The 20,379-nt window shown below is 48.5% G+C and overlaps 1 protein-coding gene across 3 annotated transcripts in view; it reads right to left on the minus strand.

Moving 5' to 3' along the window:
• Positions 1–11,167: 11,167 nt before the first annotated feature.
• PHACTR1 (phosphatase and actin regulator 1) overlaps positions 11,168–20,379 on the minus strand; it is a 553,120-nt gene continuing 543,908 nt past the window's right edge. For all 3 annotated transcript variants that reach the window (XM_042937880.1, XM_042937881.1, XM_042937879.1), the window contains 4 exons: positions 19,392–19,453; positions 14,940–15,080; positions 12,077–12,153; positions 11,168–11,243 (listed from right to left, as the gene is read on the minus strand). In XM_042937880.1, the coding sequence (XP_042793814.1) occupies positions 11,228–11,243; positions 12,077–12,153; positions 14,940–15,080; positions 19,392–19,453 (296 nt within the window). In that variant the 3' untranslated portion in view covers positions 11,168–11,227. The remainder of the gene's footprint in view (positions 11,244–12,076; positions 12,154–14,939; positions 15,081–19,391; positions 19,454–20,379) is intronic.

The raw sequence follows: 20,379 nt of genomic DNA on the forward strand, positions 1-20,379 counted from the left end.
TATTCCTGTGCCTTATGCATTCCAGAACTGGAAGCCTATATCTCTCTCTGTCTTCACCAATTGTCCACTTCTCCTTGTCCTCTGGCAATCAGCAGTTTGTTCTCTATATTTATGGGTCTGCTTTTGTCCATTTTTTTTGCTTGTTTAAGATTTTTTTTTTCAATTTAATGTTATCTTTGAGAGAGAGATAGTGTGAGCAGCGGAGGGGCAAAGAGAGAGGGGGGCACAGAATCCGAAGCAGGCTCCAGGCTCTGAGCTGTCAGTATAGAGCCTGATCTGGGGCTCGAACCCATGAACTGCGAAGATCATGACCTGAGCTGAGGTCGGACGCTTAACTGACTGAGCCACCCAAGCACCCCCATTTGTTTTGTTTTTCAGACTCCACATGTAAGCGAAATCACATGGTATTTGTCTTCCTCCACTGGACTTATTTTACTTCGTAGAATACTCTCTAGGGCCATCCGTTTGTTGCAAATGGTTCTCTCTCTCTCGCTCTCACTCTCACTCTCACTCTCACGTTTTCCTTATTCAGCTATCAGTGGACACTTGGGTTGCATCCATGCCTTGGCTGTCGTAAACGCTGCAATAAACAGGGGTGCATGTTTTCATTTTTTTTTCCATGTGAATACTCAGTAGTGGAATTATTGGATCTTATGGTAGTTCTGTTTTTAATTTTTTTTGAGGCACCTCCATACTGTTTTCCACAGTGGCTGCACCAATTTACATTCCCACCAACAGGGCACAGGGTTCCCTTTTCTCCACATCTTCACCAACACCTGTTTCTTGCGTTTTTGATGCTTGCCATTCTGACAAGTATGAAGTGATAGCTCATCGTGGTTTTTCACTTGCATTTCCTCATGATTAATGATGTTGAGCATTTTCTCATGTGTCTGGTTGGCCATCTGCCTTCTTTGGAAAAAGTGTCTTTTCAGATCCTCTCCTTATTTTTTAATAAGATTATTTTTTGATGTTATGTAACTTCTTTACGTATTTTGGATATTAACCCCTTATTGGATTTATCATTTGCTCCTATCTTCTCCCATTCAGGAGGTTGCGTATCTTCTGTTGACGTTTCTTTATATTTTGGTGTAGTCCCAAGAGTTTATTTTTGTTTCCCTTCCCCGGGGAGACTTATCTATGAAAATGTTGCTAGGCTTATGTCAGAGATTACTGCCTGTGTTTTCTTCTAGGAGTTTTATGATTTTAGGTTTTACATTTACATCTTTAATCCATTTTGACTTTATTTTTGTGTATGGTGTATGAGAAAGTGGTCCAGTTTCATTCTTTTGCATGTAGCTGTTAACTTGTCCCAGCACCATTAATTGAAGAGACTGTCTTTTCTCCATTGTGTATTCTTGTGTTATAGATTAATTGACCATATAAGCATGGGTTTAATTCTTGGTTGTCTATTCTGTTCCATTGATCTAAATGTCTCCTTCTGTCCCAGTACCATACTGTTTTGAATATTAGAGCTTTGTAGTATACCTTGAAATCTGGGATTGTGATACTTCCTTTTTTTTTTTTTCTTCCTCTAGATTGCTTTGGCTATTTGGGGTCTTTTGTTCTATAAAAATTTTAGTATCTTTTCTAGTTCTAGGAGATATATTATTGGCATTTTGATAGGGATTGCATTTAATCTATATATTGCTTTGGTTAGTATGGACATTTTAACAATATTCTTCCAATCCATGAGCATGGTATGTCTTTCCATTTATTTGTGTCATCTTTAGTTTTTTTTCATCAATGTTTTATAGTTTTCAGAGTACAGGTCTTTCACCTCTTTGGTTAACTTTACTCCTAGCCACTTTGTTCTTTTGGGTGAAATTGTAAATGGTTTGCTGTTTACATTTCTGCTCCTTTATTATTAGTGTATATAGAAAGGCAACAAATTTCTGTATGTTAATTGTATAGCCTGGAATTTTACTGAGTTAACTTACAATTTCTAATCGTTTTTGGTAGAGTCTTTAGGGTTTTCTGTGTATAGTATGTCATCTGCAAATAGTGACAGTTTTAGTTCTTTCTTACTAACTTGGATGCCTAAAAAAACCTAAACCTATATTTTGGATGCCTTTTATTTCTTGTCTGATTGCTGTGGCTAGGACTTCCGGTACTGTGTTGAATAAAAGTGCTCAGTGAGAGTGGGTATCCTTGTCTTGTTCCTGATCTTAGAGGAAAAGCTCTTTTGCACTGCTCAGTGTGATGTTAGCTGTAGGTTTGTTATACATGGTCTTTATTATATTGAAGTATTTCTCTCTAAACCCACTGTGTTGAGAGCTTTTATCATGAATGGATGTTGAATTTTGTAAATGATTTTCCTGCATCTATTGAGATGATCTTGTGATTCTTATCCTTTATTTTGTTAATGTGGCGTGTCATGTTGATTGAGTTGCAAATATTGAACCATGCTTGTATCCTGGAATAAATCCTGCTTGATCATGGTGAATGATTTTTTAATGTATTGTTGAATGTGGTCTGCTAGTATTTTGTTGAGGATTTTTGCATCTATGGTCATCAGGGATATTGGCCTGTAGTTTTGTTTTTTAAACAGTGTGTTTGGTATTAGGGTAATGTTGGCCTTGCAGGAAGTATTTGGAAGCTTTCCTTCCTCTTCTGTTTTTTGGAGTAGAGAATTAGGTGTTAATTCTTTAAATATTTTGTAGAATTCACTTGTGAACCCATTTGGACTTTTGGTTGAGTTTTTTTTATTACCGGTTTAATTTTGTTACTAGTAATTGGTCTATTAAGATTTTCTATTTCTTCCTAATTTGGTTTTGGAAGATTATATATTTCCAGGAATGTATCCATTTCTTCTAGGTTGTCCAATTTGTTGACATATCATTTTTCGTAGTAGTCTTTTACAATCCTTTGTATTTCTGTAGTGTTGGTTGTTCTCCTCTTTTCATTTCTGGTTTGATATATTTGGTCCTTTCTCTCTTTTTCTTGAGTCTGGCTAAAGGTTTATCAATTTTGTCTATCTTTTCAAAGAACCAGCTCTTGATTTCATTAATCTTTTCTATTTTTTAAGTCTTTATTTCATTTATTTCTGTTCTGATCTTTATTATTTCCTTCTACTAACTTTGAGTTTTATTTGTTCTTTTTCTAGTTCCTTTAGGTATAAGGTTAGATTGGGATTTTTCTGGTTTCTTGAGGTAGGCCTGTATTACTATAAATTTCCCTCTTAGATTTGCTTTCACTGCTTCCTAAAGATTTTGGACTGTTGTTTTCATTTTCATTTGTCTCCATGTATTTTATTTCCTCTTTCATTCCTTCACTGACCCATTGGTTGTTTAGTAGCATGTTGTTTAGCCTCCATTGTGTTGTTTTTATTGTCATTTTTTTCTTGTAATTTTTTTCTAGTTTCATACTGTTGTGGTCAGAAAAGATGCATGATATGATTTCAGTCATCTTAAATTTATTGGGACTTGTTTGTGGCCTAATATGTGATAGGTCCTGGAGAATGTTACATGTGCAGTTGAAAAAAATTGTATTCTGTTGTTTTTGGATGGAATGTTCTGTATATATGTTAAGTCCATCTAGTCTCATGGGTTGTTCAAAGACACTGTTCCCATGTTTTCTACCTGGATGACCTACCCATTGATGTGAAGTGTTAAAACCCTCTATTGTTATCACATTACTGTCAGTTTCTTCATTTATGTTTGTTAATATTTGCTTTACGTATTTAGGTGCTTCAATGTTGGGTGCATAGATGTTTACAATTGTTATATATCCTCTTTTTGAAGTGATCCCTTTATCATTATATATTGCCCTTCTTGTTACAGTCTTTTTTTAAAAGTCTCTTTTGTCCAGGGCACCTGGGTGGCTAAGTTGGTTAAGTGTCCAACTCTTGATCTCAGCTCAGGTGTTGATATTACAGTTGTAAGTTTAAGCCCCACATTGGGCTCCATGCTGGGTGTGAAGTCCACTTAAAAAAAAAGAAAAGTCTGTTTTGTCCGATATAAGTGTTTATACCTGGCTTTTTTCAGCCTCCATTTGTGTGGAATGTCTTTTTCCATCCCTTCACTTTCAGTCTGTGTGCATCTTTGGATCTGATGTCTCTTGTGGGCAGCATATAGGTGGGTCTTGTTTTTTCATCCATTCCACCATTTTATGTCTTTTGATTGGAGCATTTAGGCCACTTACATTTAAAGCAATTATTGGTAGGTATGTATTTATTATCATTTTGTTGTTTTCTGACTGTTTTATAGTTCTTCTCTGCATCACTTGCTTTCTTGTGTTTGATGACATTGTTATGCTTGGCTTTCTTTGGCTTTATTTTTTTTGTACCTATTATTACAGGTTTTTGGTGTGTGGTTACCAAGAGGTTCATATATAACATTCTAAATATATGGCAATCTATACTAAGTTGATGGTGACCTAAGTTGGAACACATTCTAAAAGAATTGTCTTTTTACTCCTCCTTCCACATTTTGTGTGTACACTTACATTTCTCAATTTTGTGGTTACCCTTAATTTTTTAGGTATAATTGATTTTACCACTTTTGTCTTTTAAGCTTCATACTAGCTTTATAAATGACTGCCCTACTACCTTTACTGTATGTTTGCTTTTACTCATGAAATTTTTTTCTTTTCGTAATTTTCTTCTAATTATGGCCTTTTCTTTTCCACTTAAAGAGATTCCTTTAACATATCTTGTAAGGCTGGTCTAGTGATGATGGTTTTTGTTTTTGTTTTTGTTTTTGTTTTTTTTTTTTTTGGTCTGGAAAACTGTATCATCTTACAAGGGTTTCCTTTGTAAGTAACTTTTTGCTTTTCTTTTGCTTTTAAATTTCTCTTTAATCTTTGGCATTTTAATTATTATGTATTGTGGTGTGGTGTGGACCTGCTTGTGTTCCTTTTGTTTGGAACTCTCTGTGCTTCCTGAATCTGAAGGTCTGTTTCCTTCCCCAGTTTAGGGGTTTTCAGCTATTATTCCTTCAAACAAGCCTTTTGCCCCATTCTCTTCTCGCCTCCTCCTGGGACCCCTGTAATGCCAATGTTTGTTTGCTGGACCTGTTGTCCAGGAGATCCTTTAACCTATCTTCATCTTTTAAATTCTTTTTTATTTTTGCTGTTCAGCTTGTATACATCCATTATCCTATCTCCCAGATCTGTTCTGCATCCTCGAATATACTGTTGATTATTTCAATTACTGTGCTCTTCAGATCTGGTTCTTTTTCATAAAGTTTTCTTTCTCCTTGGTGCAATTCTCACTAAATTCATCCACTTGTCTTTCCAGTCCTGTGAACGTCTTAAGGACCATTACTTTGAACTCTTTATCAGGTACGTTGGTTATCTTCATTTCCTTTTCTTTTTCTGAGGTTTTGTCTTGTTCTTTTGTTTGGAACATATTCCTCTGTCTCATTTTGCTCAATTTTGTGTTTATATGAATGGCGGGGCGGGGGTGGGGGAGCACCTACTTCCCCTAATTTGAAAGAATGGTCTTGTGTATGGTTATGCCCTGTATAGACTGTGTGTGCCTGGTGACTTTGACCGGCTGGAGCTGTAGTTCGCATGGGCGGGGGGTCCCAGGACAGGCTGTGCTTGGGGCTGCCCTGGTGGAATGGCCTGAGCTGAAATGGGCATGAGCTGGGGTGTCCCATGGTGTTCTATGCAGAGGGCACCCTGATGGAGCCTCTGGAGCCGAGGCAGGCGCAGGCCGGGGGTACTGGGCCACCCCATGTAGAGGGTGCCCTGGCGGAGCAGCTGAAGCTGAAGCGGGGTGCTGGCTGAACGGTCCCAGGCTGCTTTGCATGGGGAGTACCCTAGCCAAGGCAGGTGCAGCCTGGGGGCCTGGAGGGCTCCACACAGGGTGTGACCTGGCAAGCCAGGTGGTCCCAGGGTAGCAGCACTGCATGCTCCTAACACATATGCTCCACGGCTGCTTTGTGACATCCAGAAACCCAGGCCAGGGGCTCAGGGTAGATTTGAGCTGTATCTGTAGATCTGTGGTTCATCTGAGGCCAGGCGAGTGCTTAGCACCTGTGGAGAGCCAGCTAGGGAGTGTTTCTGGTGTCCAACTTGTCCTTTCTGTTAATAATCAGGTGTAGGCAAGCATATCACTGATGCATCCCAAAGTTGGGGTGTGTAGAAGATAACAGACTGGGTCTTAAGCATCACTGCTCAGGGCCCACAAGCCCCTCCAGGATGCTTTTTTTTTTTTTTTTGCCCAGAGGAAGGGGAAGGCAGGACAGCAGAAGGTAGTCTGGTCGATAGCAGCTTCAGGATGAGCTCCCACGAAGGCACACTGGGAAAGGGCAGGGAGGTCCCACCAGCAACGAGCCCTCCAGGAGGCCAACCTAAGGCAAGGAGGGGTGGCAGGCATGCACGTCAGCCTTGCAGATGGTCTGAAGGAGAGGAATCCAGATTGTTCTCTAAGAGACTGCCCTGCCAGGACTTACCTAAAGCTTACTCTTTCTTTGGGACGTAGTGTTTTAAAATTCAGACGAACCCAAGTCATAGAAAGCTGATGTCCTAAAGGACATCATAGGACATCTGATTGTGTCCCCATTTTCCAGGTGAGAAAATTGAGGCCCAGAGAAATAAAATGACTCAAACTGCTTGGTTAGGTGTTGTGGCATAGCCACCACTATTCTGTCCTAGGATGACTAAACATCTCAGGATGGGACACGCCCGGCCGCCTCTACCTATTGGGGATGTAGAGCCATAGCCTCTGTTCACTTCAGAAAGGGCTCCCTCAGGATGATGGCCCATTTCCTTCCGTCTTGCAGGGCGAAGCCTATTGGGGGCGCCACCAAAGCTTCTCTTTATAGGTCTTCCACGCCTTTCGGTACCTGCAGTTCTGTCCTGCGATTAGATTTATTACGAGTCAGAGAGCTCTGCGGGTGCGCAGGGGCAGAATGGGGCCGAAGCTCTCGGCACGAAACGTGAAAACCTTTCTGTAACCCCTCGCCCCCTCTGCCATAGCCACTCCTGCTCCAAGAGTCCCTCCGCCTGCACAGGTGAGAGCCTGTGTGCCCTCTGAGGCAATGCTGCAGAGTGCTGAGGGCCAGCGCGGGCTTTGTGGTCGCTGCTCAGCAAAGAAGTAAGCGGTGTGTGTGCGCACTCTGGTCTTCGGAGCTGGAGATTCCCAGGTGAAGCAAAAGTGGCTCCTGTCGTCCAAGCCCTTGCTACTCAGAAGCATGATTTCTGGACCAGCAGCATTAGCATGTCCTGGGAGCTAGCTAGAAATGCAGACTCTCAGGCCCACCCAGATTTCCTGAGTTGGCACCTGCGTGGTAAGACCTTCACCAAGACTCCCAGGAGCGGCACAGGGGAGCCGCGCTAGGGTAAGCTCCCTGTCCCCAGGGTCACCTTCTTCCAGGGCCGGGCCAAACATCGGTTGTCCGGTCACTTCACCCACCTAGAAAAATGCAGCCAGCAAGCACCGAAGCTTGTCTTGCCTTCCCCCCAGCACTTCAAAAAGACAAGTCAGGACCAGAAAGTTAGGCGATAAAGCTCTTAGCTTTACAGGACAAATACTCAGACTTCGCCCAGAGACCGAGAAAGTACTCTAAAGCCAAGTAGTTGGTGGCTTTTGCTTTGGGGCAGTGACACCCCATGGCACTGCTGGTACCCAAAGCTGTCTCATAGCTGCTCTTATGGGGAGGACTCTGAGGGACTGCAGTTTATTAAAGGGCAGCTGGGCAGTATGTCTTAGAAAGTCCTAGAAAGCTAATTTACGTGCAGCCGTCCTCCCCGCACCCAGTAACACCTGATACACGAGGAGGTTGTCTGCCTCCATAACTCTGACGCTTTGCTGCTGAGCTGACCTGCCCTTCATCCCAGCCGCAGCCCAACTCTTTTCGGTGGTTGACAAGACACACGGGAGCCAAGGAAAGGATTTTTTTTTTTTAGACTTTTTTTTTTTTGGTTTGTTTTTAAAGAAACTGCATACATCATCAGAGACAAACAATAATTTAAATACCATGCAGTTTCTGTATGTACAAAACCTAGGCCATAGAGATCCAGTTTAATTTGTATTGTATTTACATCGTCTTCCTCACACAGCCATCATCTGTTAAATTAGAACACAGGAGAGCGCTCCTATATGAAGACAAACTATGTACAGACACCCAGGAAGCCACTGGAAAAAGCAACTGGTTTGGGGACTGACAGACAGATGGGAAGAAAAAGTCATCGGAGGTGACCTCCACCCACTGGCTGTGCACGGGGAGAGTCTGAAATCCCATTCATCGAAGCACACACCACAATATTCATTCGGCAAATATAAATACACGTCCATAGCGGGAGAAAAATAAACCCAGAGGTTTTTTTTTTTGTTGTTGTTTTTTTTGTTTTTTGTTTTTTTTTTTTTTAATCACACCTACCATCACGTTGTTTGGTTTCTCTAATTGGACATAAAGGCTAACGTTTTAAAAGTTTTACAGGGCTTTGAGGGCCTTTGGAGAGGAATCGATCAGCAATTTTGAAACACAGCAAGGAGGCCAACAGGAGTCCCTTCTGCCACAGGAGGTGGTGCGGAGCATGGGGCAATGTCTGCTTTCAAGAGGGAAACCTCTTGAGAAACTTCACATTCTTCCTCACACTGACCCAGAGGACAGAAGGCTCAACTGGGAACTGACACGCACAAGACCTTTGAGAATCGCAGCTTTTTCAGAAAAGGGGATGCATTTTAAACCATCTAGCCCATCTCTCTCTCTTTTTTTTTTTTTGTAATTGTCAATTTGCCATCTTAGAAAGTAACACCTCTTCCAGTTGTCCTAACGGTATGGCAAAAAAAAAGAAATTGGGATAGATTTCTAGAAAGACCTCAGGATTTCATGAAAGGGAGGCGGCGGCAGAGGGCCAACCTGTGGTCCACGGAGGTGGCAGAGCCCCCTGAGCTGGACTTGAAATAATCGCCCACCTTGATGGCGGGTGGGATTTCTGTAGCACAGCAGGTGCACCCCTAATTCCTGCGACTGACTTCTCCCAAAGGGTGCTCTTCGGGGATGGAGGCGGAAATTGTGTTCAATTTCTCCCCAGCTCCAAGCGGACTGCAAGAACAGGGCACTTTGGGCAGGAAACCTGGGCTGCTGGCTGGCTGCAGGAAACGGACTTGGGCGTCACGTTCCCAGGGCATCAGAGGCCCAAAAACCAAAGCCAGCAAAGAAGCCATTGGCCTTCGAGGGAGGAGTCCAGGCGATGGAATGAGTTTCCGTAGGACTCGCTCCTGGGCCCGCGGAAGGCCTGGCCATCATGTCAGAGCCCTGTGAGCCGCATGAAGACAGCTGTGAGTTACAGGAAGCTCAGACTCCAACCCGGGCAAGGCAGGCACCTCCGCCTGGAACACGTGCCCGCTGTAGAGAAGTTAAACGAAAGAGCCCTACATCTTTCGTCACACCATTTGCACATTCAAACGTCAGTAAGCCTTTCGGGAAGACTGTGTTTACAGCCACGCTAAAATCCCGACCACGTTTTCCCTGAACTATCAGATTCCACATTCAAAGAGAAAAGGATCTAGTGACGGCCCCTCCTTGGGCCAGGCAGCGGCGTGCTCACTCCCGGTGGTACGGGGACAACTTCGCGACGGCCACTGGGCACTGCCTGAAGAACTGCCCTGAGCTCCCCCCGGACTCTGCACAGCTCCTGGGTTAACGGCAGCCACGGGGGCTGTTAATGCCTGCCGAAAATTCAACGGCCTCGCCGATGGGTGTGCATCCCAAGAGTGACTTGCTTCCCACACGTTTTGGGGTGGGAACTGGTCAACTCCTTTCTGTGAAGGCCAGTCTGGGATCTTTCTAAATCTCGGGCATGTGTGGAGGAGAGCAAGCCATTACCGAGAAAAATCACGGTAACTGTGAGACCACGACGGAGGTCCAGGCAGGGCTTGGTGACAGAGGGCCCTACAGGGTCTGTCAGGCAGGAAAACAGAAGCAGCCGCGACGGGCCCCGTGAAGAGAGTGGTTAGGGTTTGGGGCTGTCCTTCCACTCACTGCACATCTTACCCGGGGTGTCCCCGTCAGGAGGGCACTGCCTTCCTGTGGTCCCAAGCAAATGGGACAGCTAGAGATACACCTCCCATCAGCTTTACCGGCACCACGAGGGAGAGGAAGGATGCTCTCCAGATGGGTAGGAGCAGGAAGGTACAGCACGGGCAGGTGTGGCTGGTGTTTGCGCCATTCCGGCATATGCCGAACCCTGAAGGCCCTCCACAGAAACTCTTCAGTGCAAAGAAAGGAGACTAGAAGGCCATCGGGTGGTTCTGGAGTCCCAGTCCATCAGAGACCGGCGAGCCGGCCTTTCAGGAATGGTTTCTGGCTTGCATGCATTGGTCCTACACTCAGAAGCTGTTACCTTCCAACCCATACAGTCACTGGCCCTGGGGTGCGTGGAGAAAACGAACGTCAGCCAAGCAGTTTCTCTCCCCAGCCTCTCCGTCCTCACCAGGCTTACACTCAGATGCACCAATGCCACGGGCGTCCCACAGCAGTGGCCGGGTGCACAAGACCACCCGTGACATTTGGCTTTTTTAACACAGATGGGTCAATTAATTCGAACTGAGCAGATGACGACTTCCCCTGTGCACGCCAGAGCTTCCCGGGAGGCAGCTCCGCTCAGTCTGAGGGGACAGGATAGGTGCTCAGTGCCGGCCTTCCATACCTGCAGCCCACACACTCTCGAGACAGACAGTCGACCACAGACTCCCCCAGAAAAGCATCTTCCCTTTTGTTCACGGTATGGATGACGGCTGAGGGGAGAGAAAGGACAGGGGTGACTGAGAACAGTGCTCCCTCTCAGCCTCCTCCTCCTAAGAGGCCCCCAAGTCGGACGCCACACCCGGAGCCAGTGTGTTTGGCCAAGTCTAGAAAGCCAACCAGACCATGTGCACAGTCCATTCCAGGCCGAACCCACCGCCTCAGCTTTCTTTGGACCCAGGTGACAGACACTTGAGGGGAAGAGGTTCGCTGGAGCCTCAATGAACACGGCACCTGCCAGGCCTGGAGGGAGAGGACCAGGACCGCTCCGAGCGCCGGGAAGTCTCCACTCTGGCCTGCCGGTGCCCTCGGAGTCCGCGGCGGTACCAGCAGCTCTGACCGCGGAGTGGTGACCACTGGGCTTTCGCAAAGAGAATCCTGATCGGGTTTCCTTTTTCTTCTTCTTCTTTTTAAAAAAAGGCAGTTCAGAAGATTTACATCATAATGGGGAAGTGAATAAATACCAGCACTTATGGTTCTTATAAATTTATGTTTCGAAGACAGCATAGCACTCAGGAAGAATTTGACTGTTAAGGTCGGTGAAACCTAGAAAACAAATAATTGAGTCAAGACCAAGGGGCTGCTAGAGGTGCCGGATGCCACAGCCCGAGCTTCCCATCCTCAGACTCCCCGTGGCTGACGAGTGGCAGGTTAAATCTGGTTAAACCTCCGGCCAAAGGCACATCCCTGACACAACTCCTCAAGTACTCGAGCCCCCACGGAATTCACCTTATGTTTGGGAGTAGTTTCATCTGGAGCTCCTGGGGGCCCAAACTGGACGGCCCCGGTGGCCCTCGGCCCACGCGCTCAGCCTGGACTCAGCAGCAAGGTGGAGCACCCAACTTGCGTCTCTGAGCCCAGGCACCAGTCGGCACGTCCTGTTTCTCTAAGTGTCCGCCACAGGAGTCCTAAGAATTAAGTCAGTGGCTCTGCCACTAGCTAGCCATGTGACCTTATATCAGCCCCTTAAATCTCTCTGTGCCTAAGTTTCCCCAAAGGAGGATATGGGCACACGGAATCACAGGAGCAAACCCACTCTGGAAGTCCCATGTGGATTTGGTATTTTGCCCAGGCTTGGCTCGGGCTGACTGGATATAAATGTCAACGGGCTTTTCTTCTCAGCTTAGGTTTCCATAAAAACCCACTCTGGGGTTATGGGCGGTCTGGCACTTAACAGATCTTTAAGTGAAAAACTAGGCCTTCGGAAGGTCGCGGTGCTCCTTCCCCTCGATTCGGAAACCACAGGGGACCTTCTCTTATCCCCCACCCCTCCCCACCACACCCACCTGTAATCCGGCAGCAGATGGCAGTTAGTCGGGAAGCAGGTATGACCATTTGAAGGAAAAAAAAAAGGGAAAAGAACCCCTCAATTTACTAACCTTGTTAAATGTCTACTCAATTCATGAACTTCCATTTCAGTGCTTTTAAATTCATTGAGCTCCTTTCGAATGGCAGCCTGGAAAGAAGAGAGCTCCGTGAATATGCAGAAGAGACAGAAGAGACAGATGCAGAAGGGAGTTCGCTTATTACCTGTTTTGTTCGACAAAGCCGAACGACCCAGTGTAAGTACGGAAAATGAATTCCTTCACTGGGAGGGGAAAGAAAATCACCTGGAACCGACAGAGAATCCCCCCGCCCCCTAAATGTAAATCGCACATGATATCTGGCCTACTGCCCAAAGTGTCTTTTTCTTCCTCTCTCCGAGGAGCGCCTCCGGGGCAGCAAGAGGCCATGCAGATCTGCCCCACACTCCTGGGGTCCTGAGTGCACTTTTAAAGTTGTGGTGTTTTTTCAATGTTTTATTTTTTGAGACAGTGCGAGCAGGGGAGGGGAACAGAGAGAGGGGGACAGAGGATCCGAAGCTGGCTCTGCAGCGATAGCATCAAGTCTGATGCGGGGCTCCAACCCGCGAACCGTCAGACCAGGACCTGAGACAAAGACGCTCAACCGACCGAGCCACCTGGTGCCCCGAGTGCACATTTAAACGTCAACCCCCCATCTTCCGTAGGCAAACAATCTAAGCTCAGCACAAGCACTGTGCTGCCGCAGGATGGGTCCTTCTAGAAGGGGTGGGTCAAATTCCTCAGTCAAATTAAGGGAATGGGTGATTGCCAGCTGCCTCCTTTCCGTTTGATTTACAAAGACCTAGCTCTTTCACAGCTCTGTTGATTCGGAGGTGGTCTATGCCATTATCAAGGGTATGGCCTCGTTTGAGTAGCTGCCCCCTTCCAGCAGCACCCGTAGACGTGCTGCGGCTGAGGGAGGGCAGGCAGGCAGGATGCAAGGACAGACGAGGAGGTGGAACAGAAGGTTCTGACACTGCAGAAAACCTCACTTCCTCCCCAGGCACTGAAATTCTAAACATGCGCTCTTTTCCAGAGCTACTTCTAATGTTCATTTATTTTTGAGGGGGGGGGGGAGGGGCAGAGAGAAAGAGAGGGAGACCCAGAATCCGAAGCAGGCTCCAGGCTCTGAGCAGTCAGCACAGAGGCCGACGCGGGGCTCGAACTACAAACCGTGGGATCATGACCTGAGCTGAAGTCGGACGCCCAACCGACTGAGCCACCCAGGCGCTCCCTCCCAGAGCTCCTTCTAATGGGAGTGCAGCAAAACCTTGGTTTGTGAGAATAGTTCACTCCGGAAACATGCCTGCAATCCAAAGCACTTGTGTAGCAAAGCGAATTTCAAGAACCGCTGGCTCAGCTGTGATCATGTGACGTTCGGCGTCATGCTCTACTCACATTCCAAGATGTCGCTCATTTATCAAGTTAACATTTATTAGAAACGTGTGCTTGTCTTCCTCACAATCCGAGGTTTTGCTGTATTTCCTTCGATGGGACTGTCAAGGCACTGAGAGTCAGGCCGGAAAGGCCCGCAGGCAGGATCAGAGTGGCTCCCCCCAGAGAAGGCAGGCACACCCCCCCTCTGTGGGCGCCACTTCCTGTTCTTGGGCCGCAGCTCTTGAGGAACTGGGTTCCCTGAATGCGACGCACAACTTCAGCACGTGCATGGGGAGACGTGCTGTACTTTCCCCCCGCTTTTCTGATACCCTCCCTCATCCTCGGTCAGCAAGGGCGCTGCAGTCAGGCTGTGAACAAAAGGCAGAAGGCGCCAGGGCTCCTTCCTCTGTTCCCGTTTACATGACACAACAGCCTGGGGGCTGGGCCTCTGGGTCTGGTGGATGGTGGTGCTGGTTCCTGGGGTCACTACCACAGATGCCTGTCCAGGGAAGCAATGAGTGTTACGTTTAAGAGGAGGGCAGAGGCTTCCACTCATCGGGACCTGTGGGTGGACCCACCGTGTGGGACGCATTTCTGGAAAGCCTGCTTCTGGCCCCAATGTTCCCACCAGCGTGCCTCGGCTTCCCTGTGTTCAAACTCCCTGCGTTCGATCAGGCCAGAGTCTGCGCTGTAGACGGCCTCACCCTACAGCCCACATAAATTCGTGGGGCAAAGGCAGGACTCAAGAGAAGGCCCCCGGTGTGTGCCAGAGTCTCCCCAATGTCACCTGCACACCAGACGTGGTCATTATTTTAGATTTTGTTTTAAAAGGCCTTAGCTCTCCAGTTCCTAACGGTGACTGGACTAGGGTCCCAAAGGATTATGCAGCAGAGGTTCATTTCGATTTATGGTCCAGGGGACAGGTGAGAATTCCCTTTTGCTTCACTGCATTTCTTACAAAACTCAGCCTCAGATTCTTCTTGTTTTCCAAACGGATGACGGTTTAGCGTAGCAAGGCACGTTTTGCCATCTCTGTGATTTGTGGCCCGTTTCTACCGTTAGGGTATAATAACCGCAGACACAGTGAGCCGGTCTCTCTTTAGTTTTGCGAATCCTACTGGGTGCCAAGGACAGCATCCTCTCCACGAAGGGCTGCGAGAAGCCTGGAGCCTCGCACTCGTGAACTGTTCTGTGCCCATACAGATGTTCTGTTTCTGTGGGCACAGCCGCCCACGTGGCCTCTCCTCCTGCTGTCACTCAGCATGACATTATGTGACTGTCGCGTGCCTTCTCTCCGGCAGTGGAGAATCAATTTGGTGACCTCCCCGCAGGTTATCTGGAGCCCTGGGAGAAGCAGCACCCTCAGCAGGCCCAGGGGGCGCTTGGCACCCCATGACGGCCACTGCAACCACAGCCTCGCTGCTGGTCTCAGCCCAGGGTCCCGGCAGCAAGCGGGAACGCCAACGCGGGGGGAGACCGAGGCACGGGGACCCCCTACCCGACTCCTCGCCCCTCGGCTTACTTTGTCGGCAGCGGTGAGGCGGGTCCACGGTTTGTCGGCCCTGCGGTCATAGTCCTGAGCGTCAGCCACCTCCACGTAGTCACTGAAACGGATGAGGATCTTTCTTTCTCGAAGTTCTTCCACTGTGGGTCTTTGGCTGAGCTGCAGGGAGGGAGAGAGACGGACCCGGTCAGCCAGAGGAGTGTAGACTGCTGGGTCGGTGGGAAAACGAGGTCCTGAGAGGCAACCAACACGTCCCTCAGCAAGTGAGGGGCAGGGCCCGGGGTGGGGACCTAGGGCTTCTGACTCCCGGGCCTGGGACTTTTCCAGAACTCAAAGAGAGAGAGCTTTATTATCCCCTGAGCTACCTTCAGGCTTTTCCGGATAGACAGGTAGGCTGAGTCTTAATAACACCGCAGCATCTCCTTGTAAGCGGCCTGTCTGCCCGCGTGGGTGCGGGCGTCCGCTGTGGATTTTCCCACACCCGTGCCGCGCCTCCCACTCGGGGACGGGAACCTCACACCAGGCTTCGGTCTCATTTTGGATTTGTAAGCCCACGCCCGTGTGTCAGATTGAGTGTGCTGTGCAGGATGGGGCTGGAAATCGTTTTAAACGCGTGTGTTTTAGACCCCCCCAAAGGGCGGATGTGCAAACAATATGCAAATTCAGGGGTCCGCGGCCATGATGTATGAGGCCAGAGGGGACCCTGCTCTTCACAGTCCGTCCGCAAATGCAGGGCGAGGCTGGGTTTAGGCCAGGAAGGCATGGGACAGGCCTTCAGGACGGGTCTGCGGCGAGGGGCGCAACAACTAGGACGAGAACGTGTATTTATTTAGCCGCCTCGCGGTCCCAGTCACGAGCACCGTCCCTTTGTACTTGGGCGGCACAAGGCTGACGTTTCTATCATCGCTTCCCGTCACTGGGTTTATTTCTCCTGGAGCAACACCGTCGCCGTGTCTTCAGGATGCTGTGAACGCACGTTTAACCGACGTTATTTTAAAGCACTTTTTCCTCCAAGCCCTACGCTGTATTCACTTCTACCAACAGAAAGTGCGGTCAGATACAACCCCACCACAAAGGCCTATACAACACGCACAGACGCACAAGTGAATCCCAACCACCCTGGCTGTCCTGACTCGATTTCCCGCGGCTGCCACACACCGTTGGTGGTGCCAGCGTGCTCCAGCCCGCTGCCAGCTGGTGGACCGTGGAAGAGCACGCGGAAAAGGAGTTAGATGATTGCCCGGCTGGGATCAAACAGAATGGAGCCGGGTACGGCCAGGCTGCAGGCGGGACCAAAGCAGCCTGAGGCTCCCTCTTGGCCAATGGTGGGAGGGGGGGATGTGGGGGATCAGAGGCCTAGCGGGCTCCTGTCAGAGTGGTTCAGATCTGTGCTGAGGCAGCCCTGGCGTTCTTGGGACAGGACCTTCTGGTGTCAGTGCTGGCCTGTCGCAGGAAACCCACAGCTGTCCCAGGCTTCGTGGGGTACTGTGAACAGTCCATCCGGACACGTGCCCTCTGCAATGTGAGTTCAGGCAGCTTTTGCACACTCGTTAAAATACATGCAAACATTTCCTGTTTCCCCAGCTACACAAGGACTCTGCTCAACATCTCTTGTGCCTCTTAGGACTAGCAAGATTTACCGCGAAATGCTGGGCAGATGGTGCCAATTTCTAAGTGTACTGTGACAAGAGGAAGATTAAGCACGGAAGTTTTAGTTTATATTTCCAGAAATCATGCTCTGGGTACTTTACCAACAGACTTGGTGGCAGTCTGGAGCGAACAGAAAACTAAATGTTAGATCCAAAGGTCAGGGGCTATTTTTCATGCCTGAGTCCCATCGGAGACTTTAGACACGATCTCTCCAAATCGATAAGGCGCTGCTCCCAAGTGCTAGGAGGGAGGGAATGAGGAGGGGACCGATTTCTTCCCCGGGGGGGGGGGGGGTGTCTCGGGTGGTGTGTCGGCCACCTAACCAATGCCCCCTGGGACTCTCCCCTGCGAGCATGGGCTCGTGCCCCTGGCTACTTAGTGCTCAGATGTGCCTTTGGCTTGCCTTTGGGGTACATGAACCTAGGGTCCCTCCTCAGATGGCGAGGAAATGATCTTTGTGGCCGAAGTCCGTTTTCTGGGGATGGCGGGCTAGAAGAAGGGGCGGGGTGGGGGGGCAGAGGTTGGAAGCATTATGTTTCAATCTATGGCAGAAATATCACTTGCAACCAGATACTGAAAAGTAAATTACTTGAGGCCCCAGATCCACCACTAATACAACTTGACCCAAGTGCATTTCCCCTTTCCCTCCCCTCCCTCCCTTCCTTTCTTCTTCCCATCCATCTATCCATTTAGCTAGCCAGCATGTTTTGTTTTTTTTTTTTCCCAAAGGGGGAGGCTGGCATTTATTAAAAGACAGAGCACATAATTTTTAGGTTAGTCTCAATTTGGCTGAAGAAAACGACTGGTCTGTTGCTATCAGTGTCCTGTATCAGCTCCTGGCTCTCATTTTTCTCCCTACTGCGTTAGAACGAAATAGAACTGAATTGAGGAAACCTTAGGGCTGCGGGTAACCGAACGACAGCCATCGTCACTGGCATCTGGTCTTGCTGTGCTCAAGGCCCCAGAGGAGAAAGATCTGCCCAGGGCCAGGAGGCACTACAGAATTCCCTACCTGCTGGCAGGCTCACATCTCTGTCGTCAAAAACAGAGGTGAAAGTGCCTTCCGGTCTTCCCCTTCAAAGCGGTTCTCCCTTCCCTTAAAGGCATTTTTCATTCCCCAAGCCAGTCCCAGGGAAGGGCAAATGCTGAAATTATAAGGCAGCTTTCCTGGGAGAAGGAAGGAGAGGGGACCGGGAGGAAGAGAAGGAAGTTCTCTTGCCTTGGAGACCTGCAAAAATGAGGGGCTATTTGGGGGCACCTGTCCCTAGCGGTACCCATCCTTCGGGAGATGGCGGGGGAGGGAACCCTCCTCCCTTGCCAAATTATGCAATTAGCTGACTTTTTGTATGCTCTTTTTAAAAAGACACAAACTAAATATAGGCTTAAGTATTTTCCTATTTCTAGCTTTTAGCAAGAAACCCTCAAGTTTAGGAGACTTGGGCGCAGCAATCAACCCCAATGAATTTTATAAAAATGTGATTTTTTTTTCCCTGAAATGTCTAGACCTTTCTGTATCAGAAAGGAGGGGTTATCACCAGCCTCCTCTGGATAGTCTAAGTCATTTCAAGGACACACTTAAAACAAGGTGGCGTATCTTCCCCTGTCCTCCTCACTACTCAGGCTCGGGAGAAAGGACGCCCTGCCTCCAAAGATGGCGTGGTCTTAGGGATTTGAAGAATCAGACCTTGACTTGGGTGAGGGCACCTGGACAAAGTGAGGTCACTTAGCTCTTGTTCGAGTTCCCAACCAGGGGGACGCCAGCCTGTCATCTGGCCTTTCAGGCTCTTGTTTATTTTCCTTATAATTGGGATAGCATTTGGCTTGTCACTGGGTATTTGGGATGCTCCAAGGGAGACAAGGTCAGAGACGCACAAATCATCACCTTAATAATTGGCATGATGTTTTAGGATCTCTGCATTTCTTCTTTTACATAATATTTCTAGGGAGAAAGTCCATTCATAAACCTTTGAAAATAAATTTTAATGGGTCTCTTAACTGTCTCTAAGATTTGAGTATCTTTCTCTCAAGAAGGTCACTGTAGGAGGCTGATTAAAAACAGAACATAGTTCCGTTTCCTGTGTGTTATCAATTAATTAAACTTGTCAACACCATCCAGGAATAGCCTCAACTAAGAGTCTGTTACTAGAGAGGCCACTCATATGGAATTAGATCCGCTCGGGTCTGTGTCACGCTGCCGCATCACCTATTCTGGGGGTTTAAATACATAAGAATTCCAGCTTTGTGACTTTAAGTGCTTTTCAAACACCTGCAGTAAATTTATCAGCACTTTGGGCATTTTCCTAAATTCAGTAATTCAAGCTGGATCTGGCATAATCAAACCAAGTAGTTCTCAGTTTGTAGGTAAGGAACAGTATCAGGGGAGGCAAGGAAAACTTACTCTCCCAGGGTCACAGCAAATAACTGCGTTACATTTGAACTACCGATTTTGATCATGACGTTCCCATGCTTGGTGGCATTACGGTGAATTTCTCAACAACAAAATGTTCGCGGTAACTGAAAACATAATGCACCTGACATCAAGCTGCCTGGGGGGAGGGAGGCATGGGTGTCACAGAATCAAGCAGTGGAATGTCACCAGCCCAAAGCACTGAAGGCCATGAAACTGAGCTGACCACCGTCCCCGGGGGGAGTCCCGGAGAATCTAGAGAGCCGCTCGCTCTCACAGCCAAGGCGCGGGGCCACTGACAGAACTTCCTCCGGGCCAGGCAGCTGCAAGGCCACCGGGGCCCACAGGCGGCACGGGAGCCAAGGGCGGCCCGCGCTGTCCTGTCCCAGCTCCCGCCTGGAGAACCCGCTCACCTTTCGAGTTAACCTCCTCTTGATTTCTCTTTTCTCCTCTTGTTCCTCCTGTTCATTCCGAGCTGCAAGAAACATTGACCATGCTTTGGTTTTGGGAAACAGTGTCACACGCAGGTGTACCCTCTGAACCTCTGCAGGCTCCAGGCCAAGCCCCTCACGACTTGAACAAGGGGAGAGCGAGCTCCTGTCCCCCCCACCCCACCGCGGCCACCCTCCTGCCTATGGGACGCTTTGTAAACTGCCTGCCTTGTTTCAAATTGACGGTGAGCTGGCTGACCTTACTGTGTTTTCCGTGTGTGTCACGGGTTTTCAAGTCTCCAGGCAGAAATGCCGGGCTGAGAAGTATGGCTCTAAGGCAGGGAGATAGGTCCTAACAGGATGAGGGTGCTGTTAGCAGGGACATGGGCCTCTGGAGGGAGGCGAGGCTCCCTTCTTTGGACAAGACTCAGGCCGGCTCAACTCTGCCTTGGGCCTCACAGTGACTGACGGGGGCTCATTGTGATGTGGCCTCATGTCTGGTGCTCCGTGGGGACAGAACAGAAGACCAGCCTGTGGGGGTGCCTGCCACTTGCTGCAGAAATGAAACCAGGCACGGCTGAGGCCGAACGCAGCACTGGGCACGCGGAGAGGGATTTCAAAACGCTCACCTTTCGCAAGCCCTGATTCCATTAATTCTTTGAATCTTCCAAGAAGTCCACAGAGCAGGTGTGAGGCCAGAGTGTGGGACACAATTGCCTGCATTTAGACTTTTAAGGAGTGTCTTAGGAGAGCAGACTTCGGAGTCTAAACGTTCTTGGCTTGATATGCGGGGTGACTTACTCACCAGATGTTTAAAGAGCCATAGGTTAGAGGGTCTGGGGAAGGGAGCAGAGGTGTGGAGGGCAGAGAATGCGGGCTTATTTTAAGCAAAGCGAGTGACCTTGGGTACGGCACTTTCCTTCCGGGCCTTGGAATGGAGGCGAGGGTCTAAGCCCAATATCGTCTAGCT

Source organism: Panthera leo, chromosome B2 (genome assembly GCF_018350215.1).
Source record: "Panthera leo isolate Ple1 chromosome B2, P.leo_Ple1_pat1.1, whole genome shotgun sequence".
In the NCBI taxonomy this organism is placed as follows: domain Eukaryota; kingdom Metazoa; phylum Chordata; class Mammalia; order Carnivora; family Felidae; genus Panthera; species Panthera leo.